Consider the following 21569-nt stretch of genomic DNA (forward strand, 5'->3'; position numbering starts at 1 on the left):
AAACACTGCAAGAATAAACTAGAACTTAGCTTAAAATTTTTTATAAAAATAAATAAATAAATAGATAAATAACAAATACATGAATAAAAGAGACAAGAACATGAAAATTGAAATAAATAAATATTAGAAAATCGCCGACCCCCCCACCAAAAAAAAAAAATATATATATTCCTCGGATTTTTCTTTTTGGTGTGAAGTCAGTGATTTTAAACATAATTTAACTTTATTTTAAACATAATTTAATATTATGTTACAGAAAAAAAATTTTTTTCTTAATGTTCAGGTCATTTCCTCGTTAGCTCAGATCCTAGTTGCCGGGTTATTTCTTTATCAGTTGCTCACTGCCTTTTTTCTCTGTGTGTTTTCTCTGGTTTCAAACGGTTAAATAACAGAGAGATTATAGGGCTCTAGTTTCGCAGACCAGGCGAGGCGGGGGCGTAGCGCAGATGCGCTTCGCCAACGGGGTGTGGCCAGGCGGATTTTCCAAGTTTGGCACGCCGTTCTCGGTGGCGTAAGTACTCCGCCGTCCCTCCTACCGGCGCAAGGGAGGAGAGAAGGCGTGGAGTGGGTTTGACACAGCCGATTCACATGTAACCAATCAAATGAGCCCCTGTCCTTGCCTTTAAAATGCGCTGCGCGAAGGCGTAATGAAAGTTTACACAGCTGACATGGAGGTCTATTGCCGCAGGCGGAGCGGAGCTCAGGAGACAGGCGCGGAGCAGAGACCGGCGAGCTGTGCGGACACGTCACCAAAACCTCACAGGCAGGCTTCCGGGATGTCAGGAACATGAACGATGCAATAAATACCGAAAAAAACACTATTCAATGCTACGATCACAATCAGCACATACATATATCTCCATATCAACTGTCCCGTCACAGCTGATGTCAGATCAAAGGAAATTGGCACCGTTTGTGCTGATTGTAAGGTTTTGGTGATGTGCGCCAGGCAGCCAAACTTCCGCTGCGCTGGCTCCGCTCCGCCTTGCGCTGAAAGTAGACGTGGTTTCAGATGGCGAGCTTTTGGCGCACCTCGGCGAAGCCTTTTGGCACGAAACTGTCACTGCACCAAGCCGAATCTGTCGGCACCTCCCCCCGCTGCGCCGCCACTCCCATATCGGCGAACCTCCACCTGCGAAACTCGGACACTGTCCGCCTCTCCCGCTTCGCCGGTCGAAACTAGCTCTGCGCGGGGTTCACCTCACTGCGCCACCCCGCGCTGCGCCGGGAAACTAGAGCCCTATGTCTCTGAGGTGAGATGACACAGGAGAAGGTTATATGACATTTTTCTGATATTTTGACAAGTTACTACATCATCCAGCATTCGTCACATTATCAGCTGCTCCACTGATCCTCAGCCATGAACTACAATATGGGCAAGGCTGAATAAAGTCAGTAAACGTCCAAACAATAGACCAAAGCTGAATTACACGAGACTCAAAATGTCAAAAAGAGGGAATGCTAAGATCAATAAAGCTCCATCGGATTACCATTAAAATAGGATGAGAGGTTATCTGCAGTGTAATGCTTTTAATTTGAATTTTTGAAATTTTTTGTGATGCTCTGCACAGGAAAGCCATTTAAAACACGGCAGTGAAACACTAAACATGAAGAAAAGACATTAATACAGTAACGGTGCCTGTATGGTTTGTATGCCGTGTACATGTTAAACTGCCCGGAGGAGAAGATCTTCATCCCTTTGACTTCCTGTGTTTTCCAGCTCAAATACAAAGAGGACGGGAGGAGGAGCGTCTCTCAGAGCATCTACTCTCAGCTGCCAGAGACCGCCCAGACTCAGTTTGCTAAAAGTGTGTCCGAGCTGCAGAGCGAGGTGAGCAACACTCTTATTGGAATGAATGTGCACTGCTTCCCAAGGAAAAGTTTGTCCTGTTTGCAGAAATTGATGTGTATTTTCCTTTAGGTTAGTGTGCCTGTTAGGTAAATTGATGTTTTTCACTTTTGTCTGATGTGGTGATTTAAAGTCCCCATGAAACGACCTCACATGTCCTCGACTTCCTGTAAAACAGTGACATCATCCTGCACTAGTGGCTGCAAATTAAAATTTCAACCAATAAAACCTCCATAAGTCTTTAAAAATGCTCTCTCAGCCACTTGTCCCTTCGGAATAAAAGTCTGTTTCTCTCCCAAACTGAGATCCTGTTGGTTTGTACTGGTGAATGTCCATTTCATGGGTTCTTTAACCTTTTTCTTCAGTTCTTCAGCAGTGCAACCCAAGGTTATAGTTTTGCATTTTTTTAAATCAGTTTTTATTTTTGTTTTCAATATCTGTTTAGTTTTAATCAGTTTTTAGAGCAGGGTTGCTAGTTTGGTTGAGTTTTTATTTATTTATTTATTTTTAAATCCTTATTTTAGTTTAGTTATTATTGGTTTCAGTATTAGTTTTTTTTTTTTTTTTTTTTTTTTAAATATGGGGTATTTGTCAAGGGTGAGATTCAGAAAGGTCAGAAAAAGTTTATGTGCAATAAAAACTCACCAAAACATCATACCTTTTTTAAAAATGGCATCAAATTGACAAAGATGAACCCTAAAGACATTTGCTCCATAATGTTAGTATATTTGTTTTGTGAATGCACAATACAGTTTCAGGTAGTTATTGTTGTTGTTGTTGTTGTTGTAAAGCCTAGTTTTCACTTTTATTTCAGTCAACAAAGATTTTTTTAGCACTAGTTTTCATTATTTTGTTAGTTTTCATGAGCGATAATCACCTCGGTGCAAACACACTTGCAACATATTCTGCATGTTTGTCAGGTGCTTTTTGTGTGAATTTGTCTCAGCTTAAAGTCGCTGCTATGATAGAAAAACCCGCTGCAGGTTTTCTTGTCCGTACATGAACTGAATGTTTGAGTTTCCATTCGGAGCGAGGTCGCTGACCTTGAAACCTGATTAAACCTGGAAGCATCGTCTCCAAAACCTCATTTCAGATGAAGTACAAAGAAGCTGGGAAGAAAGACGTTTCCAGCTCTCTGTTTTCTGCTCTGCCGGAGACTCGGGACACGCTGCACGCCAGAGAGGCCTCAGAGCTGCAGAGCCAGGTACACACAGTCCAGCTACACACAGAGTGAACATGCATGATTTATAAAATAAACACAAACACACGGAAACAGGAAGCAGATACATGATCATCTCAACATACAGCCATAACGGAATATAATCAGCCACAGACATGAGGAAATACAAACACGAAAAATTAAAGTGAGCTCCCACTGAGCCTGTGGTGAGCAGGGACAGTCCCCGGATTCCCCCTCTTCTCCAGAAGGAAATGGTATCACCATGGGACGACAACAGCTCTGTCCTGCTTGTAAATGAGTGTCTGTCGCTTCAAGAGCTTGTCGTACGGAAAGTGTAAAGTTTCTCTTTCTGTGCGCCTGTCACAAAGGTGAACGACAGACTTCACATGTCAGATAAATTCTCTTGATTTTGTTCAAAAATGTGAAAAAGGCAAATAGCAAATGAGCAGAAAAGTATATAAGAAAAACATGTTTGTTGGGAGTTTGTTGCAGATCATTTTGATATATGCTGAAGATGATCGTTTTTACCATCCATCCTTCTGTGTGTGTGTGTGTGTGTGTGTGTGTGTGTGTGCAGCTGAAGTACACTGAGGGGATGAAGAAAGGCCTGTCCTCCAGCCTGTACCACCTGCTGCCCGAGACCATCGAAACAGCTCGCGCCAAAGAAGTTTCAGAGCTCCTCAGCGAGGTAACCGCAGCAAACTGAGGGGAATAACAGCTCACCCAGGCTGCTTTGAAATAAGAAATTTCCTTTGAGGTGGCGGGATGAACCACCCATCACAAAAAAACTGCAATTTGTGTTTTCTCCAGATTAAGTACAAAGAGGACGGCAAGAAGGACATGAGCATCAACTTGTACTCCGTGATGCCCGAGACCATCGACACCCAACACGCTAAAGAGGCGTCCAGCCTGCAGAGCGAGGTATGCAGCCATGTTACTCACTGTTTCTGTCCACTTTTCCCTTTTTGGCACCGTTTCCCAGAATGATAATGTTGCAGTTGTTTTGATCGCCTGAGAAAATGTTGCCTGAACTCGACCAGAAGCTGCCAGAATCCCCCAAAAACCCGGCATTTGTTTTGCAGGAATGTACCTTTAGACTACGATTAACTGGGGTCTTATGTGCCTTTTATTACGATTTCAGTGATCAAATCTAAACACCAAGAAACACCTTTTGCATTGAGGATTTATTGTTCCAGCTCTTTTCTGAACCCAACCTGACAGATTCAGTCGGGTATCATCGGGCTCAGGACGCCACCTCAAACTCAGGAGAATGCCACCGTTTGCTTTTACCACCACAGAAGCTGAAAGATCGATGTAAATGGTCGTTGGCGTCCATCATATTCTGAGTTATGGCTTATAATTAGGAGCTGCTCTCAGAAAAATAATGCTTCTCAAATGGTTTAAATGTTTCTTCTAAGAACCTCCTGCTAAAAGCTTCTTTGTGGAACCAAAAATGGTTCTTCTGTGGCATCACTCCGAAGAACCATTTTTGGTCCCAGTTAGCAGCTTTCCTTTTCCGTGTGTGGTTGGCTGCTTGGGTACATTGTGTTTACTTGGGAAGTTTGTAAGTCTGTCTTTTACGATGTCAGATGCTCCCTCCTCCTCCTCCTCCTCCTCCTCCTCCTCCTGTGTCCTGCAGGTGAAGTATAAGGAGGGTCTGAAGGAGAAGATTCAGAGCAGTTTGTACCACCAGCTGCCAGAAACCACAGAGACCCGGCTGGCCAAACAGCTGACAGAGCTACAGAGCGAGGTCGGTATATCAGTAAAAATGGAAAAGGAGAGAACGGATGGATGGATAGATGTGATGCTGCAGAGGTGTGTGATGGTTTTATTTTTGCTATAAATTTCAGGTCAAGTACAAGGAGGCTGGTAAGAAGGAGGCGAGCAGCAGCCTGTACTCCCTGCTGCCTCACACCATGGAGACTCAACACGCTAAAGAAGCTGCACAGCTGCTCAGTGAGGTACGCCACCGCCGGCCGCCAGCTCTGTACAGCAACATGTGGGCAAGCTGGACAGTTTGCCATCTGTAAATTCATGAGTTTAAAAGGTTTTGAATTCGTCAGGACAAGAGAAACCTGCACTCAACACAAAAACAAGGAGAGGCAAAATGTCTTTCAGGACATTTAGTTCAACTCAGAGTGAGAGACAGAAACCCGTCTCATGATCGATGTGTTGGTGTTTTAGTGTGGCTGCGTCTCACTCAAGAGTTTTTCACTTTGCGAGAGAAATTCTGCCTCTCCTTGCTCTTTTTGCACAATGTGTGTTTCTTTTGCCCTTGATTTTTTAAATCAGGATTAGGTCCTAATGCACATAGCAGGATTAATGCACATTTTCACATAATGCACATACTTTTTTTTTTTTTTTTACAAATTAGGATAGATGCACATATTTTTCCATAATGCACACACTTCTTTTTTTAAAAATTAGGATTAATGCACATAGCAGGATTAATGCACACATTTTTCCGTAATGTACTTTTTTTTTCTTTTTTTTTTTTCTTTTAGAAATTTCTGGTCCACATATTTTTACACGTTTACTTGATGCACATAATGCACATACTTTTTACAGGTTAGGATTAATGCAGACAGTAGGAGTAATGCACATGTTTTTACACAATGCACATACTTTTTTAAAACAAATTCCTAATACACGTCTGATTCTGATTATGAAATTCAAAATGTACCTCAGCAGCCCAAACTGAAACTTTTGCCCCTCATTAACAAATGAGCTGTGCTGTGAAATCTGAAGTTACGTTTGTTCACCTGCAACTGGACTGTGTAGAACCAGTCAGTCATGTGTGTGTGTGTGTGTGTGTGTGTGTTTTCTGCTGTTCTTGTCCAGATCAAGTACAAGGAGAGTGGTAAGAAGGAGATCTCCAGCTCGCTGTACTCCACGCTGCCCGACACGACAGAGACCAGCTTCGTCCGGGAGATAAGCGACATGCAGAGCGAGGTACCGACTCCTCAGCACACGAGACGAGCATTTAGACTTAGATTTTATTTGTACATGTACAGCTAAAAGAAAAAAAAAGAGTATATACGCATATGCAGAAAAGAAAATGCTCCAATGCACAGAATGTGCAGGAGAGGTAGGAAGCCCAAGGCGTCTAAAATGACCGCTGCTGAAATTCATACATTTTCAACCTAAAAGCAACCAGATCAAGGCTGAGTCCTGACTGACTGACTGACTGACTGTCCAGAAACAGTGAATCTTCATCCCTTTGACTTCCTGTGTTTTCCAGAGCAAATACAAGGAAGGCGTGAGGAAGAGCGTCTCTCAGAGCATCTACTCTCAGCTGGCAGAGACCGCCCAGACTCAGTTCGCTAAAACTGTGTCTGAACGGCAGAGCGAGGTGAGGTGCACCATTTCCTGAAGAAAGCTTCGTCATATTGGCATAATTCAGTGTAAACTTTCTTTTGTTAGTGTATTTTTTTGCACAGTTGGTAAGTGTCAATTGATGTGAGGGCTGTTTCGAGTAAACCGACAACAAACATGGAAAAAGCATGAAATTTATTGGTTGAATCTGCATGGTTCTTAATGTCAAACTGACAGGTTATTTTGCTTGTTTCATGTTTTTTGTCAGTCAAATCTAAATGATCCTCTCTGCAGTCAAGCCTCAGTTTTATATTGTGCAGCTTTAAGTAAATTAACGTTACATCTGTCTGAGGTGGCCGTGTTGTTTTCTGAAGATTTAAACTTACCAAAACAGAAAACCTCCAAGTTTCTGAAGAGGATTTTCTTTATTCTTCAAAACACAATTTCAAATTTCATTTTTGGCTCTGGCTTCTTGGCTTACAGCGTTTGATGGTTCAGCCACTAAAAGCAGGCTGAGCTTCAAGTGCGACAGACACTTGTTTCCACTTAAAAGTTATATTTACACAACAAAATATGATATGTCTATTAGAATTGCCATGTTGCTCGGGTACGTACTCTATCATGTGACTTTTGTAAGAGTTTGTCTTAAGTTTCATGAAAAAGTTTTTGGCAGTTCTTGGAAGTTTGCGCTGACATTATTTACATTTTGAGTGAGTTTCCTGACCCGTAGGTCCTTGAAACCTAATTCAAGGTGCAAGCTTCATCTCCAAAACTGATTTCAGATGAGGTACAAAGAAGCAGGGAAGAAATCGTCCGGCTGCCTGTTCTCCACGATGCCTGAGACCCGGGACACGCTGCACGCCAAAGAGGCCTCAGAGCTGCAGAGCCAGGTACACACAGTCCACATTTATCAGCGTCGGACCGCATTTCTCTTTGTTTTACTGATTTGTTCTCAATCAAAGCATCGAATAGTGCATCTTGGATAATGATCTCTGCTCTTGTGTGTGTGTGTGTGTGTGTGTGTGTGTGTGTGTGTGTGTGCAGCTGAAGTACACTGAGGGAATGAAGAAAGGCCTGTCCTCCAGCCTGTACCACCTGCTGCCCGAGACCATCGAAACAGCTCGCGCCAAAGAAGTTTCAGAGCTCCTCAGCGAGGTAACTGCAGCAAACTGAGGGGAATAACAGCTCACTCAGGCTGCAGCCGCCACAATAAACTACAAAACTGTCATTCGTGTTTTCTCCAGATTAAGTACAAAGAGGACGGCAAGAAGGACATGAGCATCAACTTGTACTCCGTGATGCCCGAGACCATCGACACCCAACACGCTAAAGAGGCGTCCAGCCTGCAGAGCGAGGTATGCAGCCACGTTTTTGACCGCTTGTCCCTTTGCAGCTCCTTTTTTTTTTTTTTTTTTTGGATGCATCCTGAGAGTTTGTGAGTCAGACGCTCCCTCTCCTCCTCCTCCTGTGTCCTGCAGGTGAAGTATAAGGAGGGTCTGAAGGAGAAGATTCAGAGCAGTTTGTACCACCAGCTGCCAGAAACCACAGAGACCCGGCTGGCCAAACAGCTGACGGAGCTGCAGAGCGAGGTCGGTACACCGAGACAAATGGAAAAGGAGGGAACAGACCACATTCACACGGCGGCCATTTTGCTCTGACGTCTCGCTAAATTCTTTAATTGTGTCGTAGCGCTGCGCTGCAGGTTGTGTCTTTTATAAATGCGGGGAATCTGACCAAAATGTTGTCTTTTCACAGGTTTCCAATTGGTCTGCAGCTGAGAAAACAATGGAGAGTGAAAATCTGCAGGGATATCAGCCATATTTCAGAGTAAAACTACAGATTTCACCTGTTCGCTACCGTTAGACAATAGCTAACGTTAGCATTCAGCCACTCCTTAGCTAACGTTACCGTTTGATAGCATTAGGCTACATGATATGATAGGTTAGATGTAAATTATTATGAAACATGAACAACACTTGCTTAAAACATGGAGTTAAACTCTGTGTTCCAGTGAGAACGTGACAGAACATTCCTGAGTTCAGCAGAACATAGAAACACAGCAGGACAGCTAACGTTACGCTGCGAACGTTACGCTGCGAACGTTACTCTGCTAACGTTACGCTGCGAACGTTACGTTGCGACATTACGCTGTTAACGTTACGCTGCGAACGTCATGTTGCGAACGTTACTCTGCTAACGTTACGCTGCGAACGTTACGTTGCGAACGTTACGTTGCGACATTACGCTGTTAACGTTACGCTGCGAACGTTACGCTGCGACATTACGCTGTTAACGTTACGCTGCGAACGTTACGCTGCGAACGTTACGCTGCGACATTACGCTGTTAACGTTACTCCGCTAACGTTACGCTGCTTCAGCACAGACACTGGCTTTAACCTCCACACGTCAGACCTAAAAATAAAGTGAAATGACTCCAAGGTGTTCATTAATATTTTATAATTTATGCCTTTCGTATCATACCAGCAGACGGTAACGTTAACCAGGAAGTGGTTGAATGCTAACGGTAGCTAACAGGTGATCAAATCTGTTGTTTTACCTTGTAATATGAGCCAATGTCCCTTTTTTTTTTTTTTTTAACTATGCATTGTCTTTTCAGTTGTTCATCAATTGGGAAGCGGTGAAATGACAGCGTTTTGTCAGATTCCCAACGTTTATAAAAGACACATCCAGGAACACAGCGGTACAACCTAATTACGGCTTTTGAGCTTCCCACCCTGGAATTTAATTCTATTTTTATTGGGTTTACCTTCACTTTTGCTGGACATTGTATGTCATTTTATTGCATATTTGTCTTTGCCTCGCTGTTTATTTGATGTTGTGACGTCTTCACTGTTCTGCTGCCGCTGGGTCACTTTGAAGTTCCTCTTCGGGGGATCAGGAAAGGTGAATCTGTGTGTTTTTTTGCTGTAAATTTCTAGATCAAGTACAAGGAGGCCGGTAAGAAGGAGGCGAGCAGCAGCCTGTACTCCCTGCTGCCTCACACCATGGAGACTCAACACGCTAAAGAAGCTGCACAGCTGCTCAGCGAGGTACGCCGCATGCAAGCCTGAGGACTCGCCGTTTGTAAATTCATCACCAGCGCTCATACTCATGGAATTAAAAAGGATTCGTGTTCGTCAGTTTCACATTATCCAGCTGTGTCCAGCCCATAAAGCTTGCACAAATCACAGAGACAAACGTTTAATCATATGTAAGTTTTGCCTCTCCTAGTTTTTGTGTGTTGCCCTATAAGGTAAATTTAAAGTAGGCAATATTCAGAAAAAGAATGTAGTTAAAAATTGAAATGAACAAATTAAATTGTACTGAACTGAAAACTAATTTCTCAGAAAACACCATGTCCAGCTGTGATGTGTTCACTGGACTTTCTGTTAAAATTAATTCCAAATCTTCCTGAATGCCTCGGTTTCTCTCCTGTTCTGTCTCTGTGGCCACTGGCACTGCTGCCACTACATCCCAGCCGTTGCCCCAAACACTAAAGCAAGTCCTTAGCAACCACCCTAGCAACAATCCAGAACACCATAGCAACCGTGTAGCAACGCCCTAGCAACAATCAAGAACACCATAGCAACCGCCTAGTAACAGCATAGCAACCACCAGGAACAGCAAGGCAACCGCCTAACAAGGCCTTAGCAACCATCAAGAATACAATAGCAACTGCCCAGCAACGCCCTAGCAACCAACCAGAACACCATAGCAACCGCCTAGCAATGCCCTAGCAACCACCCAGAACACCATAGCAACCGCCTAGCAATGCCCTAGCAACCACCCAGAACACTATAGCAACTGCCTAGCAACGCCCTAGCAACCATCAAGAACACTGTAGCAAACGCCTAGCAACAGTATAGCAACCACCAGGAACAGCATGGCAACCGCCTAGCAAGGCCTTAGCAACCATCAGGAACACCATAGCAACCTCCTAGCAATGCCCTAGCAACCACCCAGAACACTATAGCAACTGCCTAGCAACGCCCTAGCAACCATCAAGAACACCGTAGCAACCGCCTAGCAACAGCATAGCAACCACCAGGAACAGCATGGCAACCGCCTAGCAAGGCCTTAGCAACCATCAGGAACACCATAGCAACCGCCTAGCAACCATCGAGCACACCATAGCAACTGCTTAGCAACATCATAGCAACCATCAGGAACACCATAGCAACTGCCTATCAGCACCTTAGTAACCACCCAATATACCATAGCAGCTACCCAGAGACATGCTACTGATCACTCAAAAGATGATCACAACTGCCTGGACAATAACCGGACCACAGTAACTGCCTTCGAGCCCTCCAACAACACTACACAACCTACAAACAGCACAGGGCTGGCAGTTTACTACATGGCCACGCAGTCGCAAGGGTGGCAAGAACATCAAAGTTTCTTCACAAACTTTACAAAGTCTAGTTTCTATCTACTATCTCCATTGAATATGTGCTCCATTGAATATGTTCTATCTACTATCTCCATTGAATATGTGCGCTCAGGTAGTTTACCAGAGTCTTCACCTTGACATTTCAGTTCAGCCCAAACTGAAAAGCGAGCTCTCTGCCGTGTGCAGTTATGGTTAAGTTATGGTTGTTCACCTTCAGCAGGACTGTGTAGAACCAGTCAGTCATGAGTGTGTGTGTGTGCGTGTGTGTGTGTGTGTGTCTTCTGCTGTTCTTGTCCAGGTCAAGTACAAGGAGAGCGGTAAGAAGGAGATCTCCAGCTCGCTGTACTCCACACTGCCCGACACGACAGAGACCAGCTTCGCCCGGGAGATGAGCGACATGCAGAGCGAGGTACCGACTCCCGCAGCACACGATATAAATAACACCGATAACAGGATTCATACATCGTGACGTACATTCACACGACACGCCATGGAACTGCCACGTCCCCGTTTCTCAAGAGCATCATCATCTTCGTTTGAAATAAATGCGTCCACACAGCTGGAGACGACATAAAGTGAGATTTGACGGAGATGGTTTGAGATACAGACAAAATAAAAGTGATGTCGTGTTTCAGCGTGAGATTTCTAGATTAGGGCTGAATGATGTATCATTATCATTTGGTAATTGGTCTGTGCTGATCAATAAAATACTTGAAGTAACTGAGTGCTTATTGTTGCCACACTTAAAATTTGAGCCCACAGTCACGTCGTATATAGCGCCGCATTGCTCAAATGGGGGTTCGCGGACTCCTAGTGGTACATGGGGGGGAATGTGAGAGAAATCTGAAAATAGAAAAATATAAGAATAAATAATTAATATATTACAGGATTTTGGAAATAGGTACAGCAATTTTAGATAATAATAGTATTATTTAAAACATAAAGTAGAGCTATAGCAGAAGAACCAGCTCCCATTCCAAAAAAAAAAAAAAACACGAATTGCATTTTTTTTTTCACTCCATTTCTTGTTTGTTGCATGATGGCTGTTGGTTTTCTGAAGCACTGAAAAAAGTTTAGGAGCCACCGGTGTATCTACTGCTATCGAGACATTTGGCATAAATGTCGAGGTATGAAATTTTGCCCATATTACGCAAATGTCACTGAATGTGAGATGACGTGCTAGTGCAGTATCACGTCATTTGAGAGCACCTGTGCACCTGTCGTTGAAGTTCCAATGAGACGAGATCTGAGTGAGACAATTTGAGATCCAGACCAAATGAAATGAGACGGTATTTCAGCATGCGATTCTCACAAAATCAGTCTTGGTTGAAGTTAATATGATGTCACCGAGAAGCAGAAGATGAGACGAAATGAGACGAGACAAGATGTGAAAATTCACCAACCAGCAGCAATTTTTCAGTCCTAAAAAACTCAAGGAGGCTGGTTTTTGTTATCCAGCAAAGAGGCTCACAGAGACGGCAAACTTTCCAGCCGTGGCCGACGTTCACGTTCAAGGCAAAGATCACTCGTCTAATCAGAGCAGAGATCAGATTACATCTCGGCCATACTTAATGCTGAAACGATTTGCCATTGATCCAGTGGTTGATTGACAGAAAATGAGTCAGTGGTCAATCAAGTCAAAAAGCCAAACATTCCCTGATTCCAGCTTCACCCACACAAGATTATCTTCCATTTCTTTGCTCATATCTTTATATTATTATTATTTGGAGGACTTTTGAAAGACATCGCTTTAGCTTCTTCCTGTGCGTTTTTTTTTTTTTTTTTTCTATTTTAACAAATAATTTACCAACTGAATAATTGAAAAAATAAAAGACATTGATCGCTGGTCATGCTGGATATCTCTGTGATACAGACACAGATATTCAGATGATATTCAGATTGACATGAAATGAGGTGTGAGACTCTGCAGGGAGATTAAAAGCAGGTTTTTGTCGAGGTTGAAGTGACATTTCTCTCTGACTGAGAGGCAGAGCTGAAGGTGAGATGAGATAAACAGTAAGTTAATATCAGGTTTTCTGGTTTTATCAGAGTGTATATTCCTCACAGACAGCGGCAGATCTCTCCGAGTCCCCGTGGTATTTTTCTTATAATTGAGTCAGAGGAGCGGAGAGTCCAAGCTGATGCCTCCCAAAATAGCTGAAGTGCAGACAGAGCTAATTATGCTGTTTGATTGGTTACAGATAATCACCATCCCATTATCTAATGTCTCTGATGTTTATGTCTCGGACACTCATCAGAGGCACGATTAGCATAAAACAGACATCAAAGATGCTTGGACCGGGGGTTAGGTGAGCTCTGAAAACCGCTTTTGTTTGCTTGTTTTCTTGTGTCTTTTCAGGCCGCAGGGTGAAGTAAACATCACCTCTTCTTAGACCCTGACCAAGATTTCACAGATTTAACAAAAAAATAATAATTACAGGGTTTTGCTGTTTCTTGGGCGCTGAGATATGATTTGTTAAAAATGGAAAGACCTGGAGCGAGTAGCTTTAAAGACTGTCGTATGTTAAAGTCTGCCTCCGCTCAAAAATGTGTTTTTCTTGTGTTTATTCCCCTAAAGTGTCCTCAGTGACCTTTGACTCCTCCTTTCACACTCCTCTACTGATGGTGGAGGTGTGTGTGTGTGTGTGTGTGTGTGAGAGAGAGAGAGAGTTTGCTATGTCACTCATCCCACAGCCAATCAGCCGTCAGCTTGGTTGCTGGTTGTGATTTGTTTTGAAAAAAAGACAAACCAGAAATGTCCGCCTCACATGAACAACACTCGTGCAGCTAAGAGATTCACCAAAGAAAACATGCTTTTTCCACGGTTGGATTTCAAATAACAGCATTTTCATGAGTGTCGTGGGACAGGACTTCTCGTTGTGCTCTGGTCACGAGCTAGTGGGCGGGGCCTGTTTGCATATTCATAGATATGCGCATTTTTAATGAGGGCAAGGTTAGAGTTACATTTAAGGCACTAAGGGATGTTTTTTCATGTACTTCTGATGAACCGAGATTATTTTGGAGACTTTTCAGGGTCTTAATAAAAGATTGGAGAGAGACTTGTTGTCGTATTGCACAATGTAAACAAACGGGATCTTTCTATGTGACTTTAAGAACCGCAGAACAGGTGAGTGGTTGTGAAACAGGTGATGCAGCTCGTCAAAAATAGAGACGGGGCGTTTACTGATCGAAGGCGAGTCATGTTTAATGGAGCACTCTGTTTTCTTTAATGACGTCTAAGGAAAAAACGAGGGTCTCATGTCTGCATCGCCTCAAAATGATGCCCATCCCTGTCACTCTCTGTCTTTTCCAGAAAAAATACAAGGAGGAGGGGAAAAAGAGCGTCTCTCAGAGCATCTACTCTCAGCTCCCGGAGACCGCCGAGACTCAGTTTGCTAAAACTGTGTCCGAGCTGCAGAGCGAGGTGAGGAAGACTCCATGCTGAACTTTGATGAAGCTGGAAATTCCTGCAGCGCTGAAGCAGAGCGGCGAACGTCCACAGAGGCTGTAATTGTGCTCTGCATCTCCTGAAGTCTCATCTGATTTGAATGCAACCGCTGAATTTTTGTGAATTTTTGTGTAATGAAGACATATTTACTGTAAGTAAGACATTAGTCAACTTGTTTTGAAGCAGCTTTAAGCACCATACCAGTGAATTTTGAATGTTTGGTTTATTTTCTACAATTCCCCCTCATTTTTACACATTTATCAAATCCTGCGGGAGAACTAAAGATTTCACAACACAGAATCAAAATGTGAGTTTCTGGTTGAAGACTCATAATGTTCCTCAACATTCAGAAACCACACAGCTGATAATTGGCTGTGGAAAGCAAAACGTTTCCCCGCTTAGGGACTGTTTTCCCTGGTGGAGGAGGAGGAGGAGGAGGAGGAGGAGGAGGAGGAGGGAGCGTTTCAGTGTGAAAAAGTCCTGAAAAGCCAACAGTGCTGCTGCTTTTAGGAAAACTCATGTGGAGGACTTTATTGGGCTGATGGAAAACTGGAGTGAAGAAAGTGTGAAGGCTCTGAAAGTTCATGTTCATATCGTCGTGGAATGAATGGAAACCAGCGGCTGGAGGAAAGGGAGGAGGAGTGATGTGGCAGCTCTGAAACCCCACTGCTCGCTTTGGGAAAAGATCAGCAGAAACTTGAATTTTATAGATATATTGCACTAAAGATCCAAAATCACAGGGATAGTCCTCTAAAGATATGACTCTTGACTCCCCCCACCTGTTGTTGAACTTTTTTTCTGGAGCAAAGCAAATTGGCACGGCCCAGCTCTGTGGGCAAATGAAGGAATGAAGGAATTTAAATTACAAGACGGTCTGACAAGCTCAGTAGTTCAGAATCAGAGTGAAGTGTTTATTTTTGCTGAGGTTTCTGCTCCGGGTGTGTCTCCTGTTTCAGATGAAGTATAAAGAGGCGGGGAAGAAGGAAATGTCCAGCGCTCTGTACTCGACTCTGCCCGAGACTCTGGACACGCTGCACGCTAAAGAGGCGTCTGAGCTGCAGAGCCAGGTGCACACACACACACACACACACACACACACACAGACACACACACACACACACAGACACCATTCAGGGATGGGTTTTACTGTGCTTCTATTTTGTTTTTATGTTCTGTTTTTTTCATTGTGACTTTGTTTTTACTTTTTATTAGCTGAGAGCTGCTCTACAAAGGAGTTAGTGAGGTGTGTTGAGTCTTAAGCCAGAGTTTGCCGAGCTCCACTTCATCGCCATGGTAACAGATGCTGCAAACAAAACTCGGACTAGGTCATGTTCAGAGAATCGGCTTAAAATCGGCTTTTTTCCTGTTTGCTCCGGGGAAAACATCTATTAACCTTTTAGATTTTACACTGAATATCATCCACAAAATACCAGAATAATAATAATAAGCCACAGCAGCTCCATCCCACTCTGAACGATATTTTTATGTTTACTCCTTATTTGCTGCCAAGTTCATTTGGCACTGCTGGTACTGCATCTAATGAGGCATCCTTCGTTATAGGATAGTGTGAGTCCTAAATGCAATTCTTGAGGGTAATATTTAATTAATAGAAATAAACTGGAGGATAATTTACAAATTTACACAATCAGCCAACGTTCTTCTCTGGCCTTCTGTGCGGCCTCAGTATTGTCATAATATTTTTGTCCTCCTCGTAGCTCTCCATGATGACAGTTTGCTCCACTCACATGAGTCACATGACCAAACGCACCTTTTAACGTGAAGGTGCTCAGAGCTCAGAGAGGAGAGCTGAGCTGAGAGCCGCCGTCCTGATCCCGGTGATCTCTGACTGGGGTTTTTTGGTCTTTGTCGAGCAGCTCACACAGAGAAAGCCCGGCTCTGTTTTCTGTTTTTATCACCTGACAAGCCAAACTTTATTAACACTTCACTTGAAACGTCTGTAAACACATTACACTAAAATGTCGATTGTCAAGTCATCCTCTGACGTGCTCAACATGATGTCATGGCGTGTTAGAGGGTGTACACGCCTGGTATAAATGCTTCATTGTGCAGTGTGTTAAGGTAAAGTGTTGTGTCTGATGATGTCGTGTGTGTGTGTGTGTGTGTGTTTATTTGCGCCGCCTCCTCCTGCAGCTGAAGTACAAACAGGGCCTGAAGAAGGAAGCCTCCTCCAGTCTGTACCACCTGATGCCGGAGACCAGCGAGACTCAGTTCGTCAAAGAGCAGTCGGAGATGCTCAGCGAGGTGCTAATTAAAGTCGACTAATTATCTAATTACTTCATTAACTTGAAATGTTCAGCCTCATCGCTCAGAAAAAAAAAGCTTCTCACTTCAACCTGATTCATCATTTTGCACTTTGTCTATTTTTTTTTTTTTTTGCACCAAAACACACACACACACACACACACACACAGAAGCTTTTCAACCATTTAAATACCACTGTTTTATTTTTTCTTGTTTAGTAATGAGACAGCAGCTGAGAGGGATCTTATCTCTGCACAGCCTCCCTCTGGAAAATGAAAAATGGTTTCTTATCCATTTTCCTTTTGGCTGTAATTACACACATTCATCACGGACCAATGAGAGCCCAGTCCTCTTTATATTTTTACATCTATTTTAAAGTCCCCCTCCAGCCACTGATTAAACCCCTAAAAAATCATCTCAGTTCATCAATATTATATATGTAGAGTTTTTTTTTTTTTTTTTTTTTTTTATCATGAAAACATCCCTTAGTGCCTTGAAATGGCTTAGATGTAACTCTACACCTTGCACTAATTAGGTATGCGTGGATTTAAGGAATATGCAAATATTCCCCACCCCTGCCTGCTGGCACAAAGGCTGACAACTTGTAGCATATTTGATAATCTATCTAAAAAAAAAAAAGATATATATATATATATATATATATATATATATATATATATAATTTTTTTTTCAGTAAATCTCTTAGGCCCCGTTTACACGACAACAGTTCTGATGAAAACGGAAAACTCATTCCTTTGCGTTTTTAAAAAGTTCCATGTTTAGACGATAACGCTGTGAGAGCGATCCTCGTTCACACGGACCCGCAAAAACAACTGAACACGCTGTAGTGTGCATGCCAGGCCAGTAGGTGGCGGTGAACTTTGCAATGTAACACCACAGAGTAGCACCGCCTGCACACAAACAGCTTGATAGTCCACCTGTTGTTGTTGTTCCTGTTCGCGTGTGGCTGAAAACGTCACAGTCACGTGAGAAGTGGGGCCGTGTCGTCATCGTTTTCACAAGATTTTCGTTTTGCCAGTTTCCACGGCAACAGGGAGAGCAGCGTTATCAAAAAATTCCACTCTGGAACCCGGTTTCAAATGTTTGCGTTTTCAAGCACCTAAAACGCCGTTGTCGTGTAAACAAAAGGCCAAACCGCAACATAAGTTTACCGTTTTTGTGAAAATCGTTGTCGTGTAAACGGCCCCTAAGTGACACTGACACTAGTCGGGTTTCCATCCAAATATATGGCAAATAACTGAATTTAAAGAAAATCTGCAAAACAAAATGCAAATTTATGCGCATTTCCATCCACTTCTGTTATGTGAATATCTGGAGTCGGTTCATCAAGGTGAGCAATAGGTGGCGCTAATTCTCCTGCCGGGTGACATTATACCTCTGCAGAAGAAGAGGGCGCAGCGCGACGACGTGTTACAGGCGCGTCGGTCAAAAATCAAAACTCTGTTGTTTGCATTAATGTTGTTTCTTTAGTTAGTGGAAGAAAAGTGAAAGTCTCTTTTTGGCTGTTGTTGTCGTCTGCTGCCATTTTTCCTCTGTCCACTGGAGCGGAGGTCACATGATCATGAACGTCACTGTTTATTCGCTAAACCTGTTTCCATAGCAACGCATTCACATTTCCTTCTATCGATACACCAGGTTTTCCACCTCCCCCAGCCCTAAAAACTTTTTTTTTCCCCAATATTTGGAGATTTTTTCAAATTTTCAGGGTTCCCATTCAGGTTTTTAATGTGCAAACTGAAAATGCGAATAAAAACAGGTGGATGGAAACCCGCCTGGTGTTCATGTGAAGCAGCTGTTTGAGTTGGTCGTGTTGATTTTTTGACAATAAAACACTCGTGTGGGACAGCGCTGTCACCAGGAAGTCCCTCAGCAACACTCATGAAAGTTGTACTGTAGCTGATCATCTGACCATGCAAAAGAAATATTTTTCCTCAGTGAATCTCTTAGTTCCTCTAATATTGTTCATGTGAAGCAGCCATCACAATCCTTTCATACTGCTCTACTTGTGTGTTTATTTATTTACTGTTTTTACTCTTTTAATGCCATATGCATCTCTTGCACTGCATAAAGGGTTGCATTTCAGTGTCATTGTACAGTGCACAATGACAATAAAGATCTGTTCTATTCTATTCTACTTCCGTCCTGTCCCCTCTGAGCTGTTTGTCTGTTTGCTGCTCCCAGTGCAGCGGCTTCTTCATCTGAGAGAGTATTGAAGTTTACTCTCTCTCGTCACATGACTACTATATCAGGAGAATTAATGTCCAGTTCAAAGCTGAATTCACTGGAGCACCATGCCGCTGTGCTGGAAACAGACAGACGGCTCAGAGGGAACGGAGGTAAGAAAGTATCTGAAGACAGCACAAATTATTACGAGAGAGCGTGAAATTTATCGCAGGAGAACCCAAAACATGTTGCAAGGTAAAGCAAAAGTTCTGATCAAGGAATGCAAACGATAAAATAAAATCTCGCCATGACCCTTTGGAGGCTCCGTAATTTCCAGCTGGCCTGGGTCAAACCAGATGCAGTCAGTAGAGTCAGACAGTTTAGGGGACAGAAACGGAAGAAAAACAGATTTTTAAGTGGAGGGGGGCTTTAACTTTTCATCACTTCCCTGCGATACCTTTTCTGGTCGCATTTATCATGTGCAGAACGACCTAAACCAAGCAATAAAACCAGTATAACCAATGAAAAATGAAATAGTGATTCCAAAGAAGTAGTGATTTTTAGGCAGGAGCTGTGTTGCTTTTGTCTCGTTTGTTGGTTCCAAAACCTTGTTGTCAAATTCAGTGAAGCAGACATGATGTATAGTGATAATATATATGCATATTTATGCACATATATTAATATTTGATAGGGAAAATGTACACAATGGCATGCTTGCCCATATTAATAATACATGTCGGTCTGTTTATATCAAGGCTTTATGCTTGATTTCATGTTGTGGATACCAAATTAAAATGTGACAAAAATGGAACCAGATGGAGGTGGCAGGGAATGTTATAAGTTATAGATTACTGTTTCTAATTTACAATTCTACCATTTTAGAGGATGAAAGAATAAGTAAATAAAGCTTCCTTGTGTTTGTGCTCATGATCCTCATGCATGAGCTTTATTTTCCCCTCCAGGTCAGGTATAAAGAAGACGGTAAGAAGGAGCTGAGCGTGAACCTGTTCTCTCTGCTTCCTGAGACTCTGGACACCCAACACGCCAAAGAGCTGGCAGACATGCAGAGCGAGGTGGGAGCAATCTGCCGTCTACAAGCCCAGTGTATTAAATATTGAATATATACAGCGCTGCATCTCGAGTGATATGCATCGTTTACTCAAAATCTATAAAATCAACAACCTGCCTCTTTCCTCTGTGAGACAGGAAGTGCACATTAAAGCACCTCCAAGGAGTTTTCAGCTGGTTAGGAAACAGCCTCAGTTTAACCCTGATGCCTCTACATGACCCACATAAACAAACAAGACCATCAGCGAGAAGATTGGCTAATTCTGTATATTTATTTGAAATGTCTGTCACTGTGTCGGTGTCACCGCAGAATCAGACAAAACGATTCACAGCACGCAGACTGGAAAAGTCTGTATTTACATCTTCCCAGGTGACAAACGCTATATGGACAAAAGTACTGGGCCACACCTCTTCAGGTGTGTCATTCAGTCCCGTCCCCACAGGTGTGTAACCTCCAGCAGCAGCCCTGCAGTCTGCCTTCACCAACATCAGTGACAGAGCGTCTGGTTCTAAAGAGCTCACTGAGCTCCAGGTGCTGCTGGAATAGTGATGGAACAGGAAGCCACCGCTGCAACAAGTCAGCTGCTCAACTTTCTTCCCTCCTAGATATTCCACCATCAGCTGGAAGTGGGATTATTGCAAAGTGGAAGCGTTTAGGAACCACAGCGACTCGGCCACCAGGGGGCGGCACCACGTAAAGTTACAGAGCGGGGTCTGTCACTTTACGTGTGGTGTGCACAAAGCAGCTCCATAAAGAGACGCACAGCCAAACTGTCAGGTGTTTGCTGCGGTCAGCCACGGTCCGGGGTGTAAACAGGAGTGTCTCAGTCAGAAGTCAGAAGTTTAAATACCGTATTTCACCAATTAATCGCCCGGGCGTTTAATATGCAAAATCAACTTGGACCCCGGGCGTTTAAAAGAACCAGGCGGCTCTTCGCTGCAGGCCTTTATTTATTTTTGCACAGACCTGCACCAGGCCATTACTGTGATGACAGTTACTGTCCAACATATTTACAGTCGGTCGATTTAAGATTACGGTACACCCTTTTTTTCTAACGTTAGCTAGCGCTCTTATTTTGACAGAAAACGGAAGTGCCGCGCTGTTATTGTGCGGCTAACTGTTTACTTCTGCAAAAATAAGGTGAATAGCCTTATTTTGGGTTTACCTCAATATAACGCAAATAATCGCCCCGGTGGTTATTCGGGTGGGCGTTTAATACGCAAAATGGGTGCAGACCCCAGGCGTTTAAAAGAACCAGGCGGCTATTTGCGGCCGGGTGATTAATTGGGGAAATACGGTACAACAAAGTGCAGAAGGTCAGACAGATAAAAACAAGTGAAAATCAAACTCTCTCATGCTGTGTTGATGTCTTCCTTCACTCACTTTCACTACAAGGCCAGATCGAGATCTTTATAACACCAGGCAGTGGCGCTCACCAGAAGTGGAAGTTGTCATTCTGGGAAACGCTGCACTGGTTTCTCTGGTTTCACACCACTGAAAGGACGTGATTAGTCGAAATCCCCTCGAGAGGTTTGGGTTAGTCGGTCCCCGCTGAACCTTCTTCTGGGTCAGTTATCATCTCAAACATTAGCTTTAGCCACTTTCATTGGCTTTTCGTTGTCAGCTGCTTTGTCATTGGCTGCTTGGTTCAGGTTAGGAAAGCATCTGTCGTTATGGTTAAGGTTAAGAACAACACAAAATTAAAGTTCCCTGTAGTTGCTTTAACCCGAGGTGGACACTGGTGATGTGTAGCTGTGAGGAAAATATGATTGTCTCTGAATGATGAACTTTGATTCAGTTCCTTGTTTTGTATGTATGTATTTATTTATTGTTTATTTGTTTTATTATCATGACTTTTTTATTATTATT

At 43.1% G+C, this 21569-nt stretch overlaps 2 protein-coding genes across 2 annotated transcripts in view; both read left to right on the forward strand.

Moving 5' to 3' along the window:
- nebl (nebulette) overlaps positions 1-21569 on the forward strand; it is a 174541-nt gene that overhangs the window by 81818 nt on the left and 71154 nt on the right. The window lies entirely within an intron of this gene.
- The window catches only part of LOC115378993 (nebulin), a 93753-nt gene that overhangs the window by 6838 nt on the left and 65346 nt on the right, over positions 1-21569 (forward strand). The window contains exons 8-25 of the mRNA XM_030079622.1: positions 1721-1831; positions 2943-3053; positions 3607-3717; positions 3840-3950; positions 4669-4779; positions 4880-4990; positions 5871-5981; positions 6271-6381; positions 7127-7234; positions 7389-7499; positions 7589-7699; positions 7823-7933; positions 9284-9394; positions 11036-11146; positions 14051-14161; positions 15142-15252; positions 16337-16447; positions 19594-19704. Of these exons, the coding sequence (XP_029935482.1) occupies positions 1721-1831; positions 2943-3053; positions 3607-3717; positions 3840-3950; positions 4669-4779; positions 4880-4990; positions 5871-5981; positions 6271-6381; positions 7127-7234; positions 7389-7499; positions 7589-7699; positions 7823-7933; positions 9284-9394; positions 11036-11146; positions 14051-14161; positions 15142-15252; positions 16337-16447; positions 19594-19704 (1995 nt within the window). The remainder of the gene's footprint in view (positions 1-1720; positions 1832-2942; positions 3054-3606; positions 3718-3839; positions 3951-4668; positions 4780-4879; positions 4991-5870; positions 5982-6270; positions 6382-7126; positions 7235-7388; positions 7500-7588; positions 7700-7822; positions 7934-9283; positions 9395-11035; positions 11147-14050; positions 14162-15141; positions 15253-16336; positions 16448-19593; positions 19705-21569) is intronic.

Source organism: Myripristis murdjan, chromosome 20, assembly GCF_902150065.1.
Source record: "Myripristis murdjan chromosome 20, fMyrMur1.1, whole genome shotgun sequence".
Lineage (NCBI taxonomy): Eukaryota > Metazoa > Chordata > Actinopteri > Holocentriformes > Holocentridae > Myripristis > Myripristis murdjan.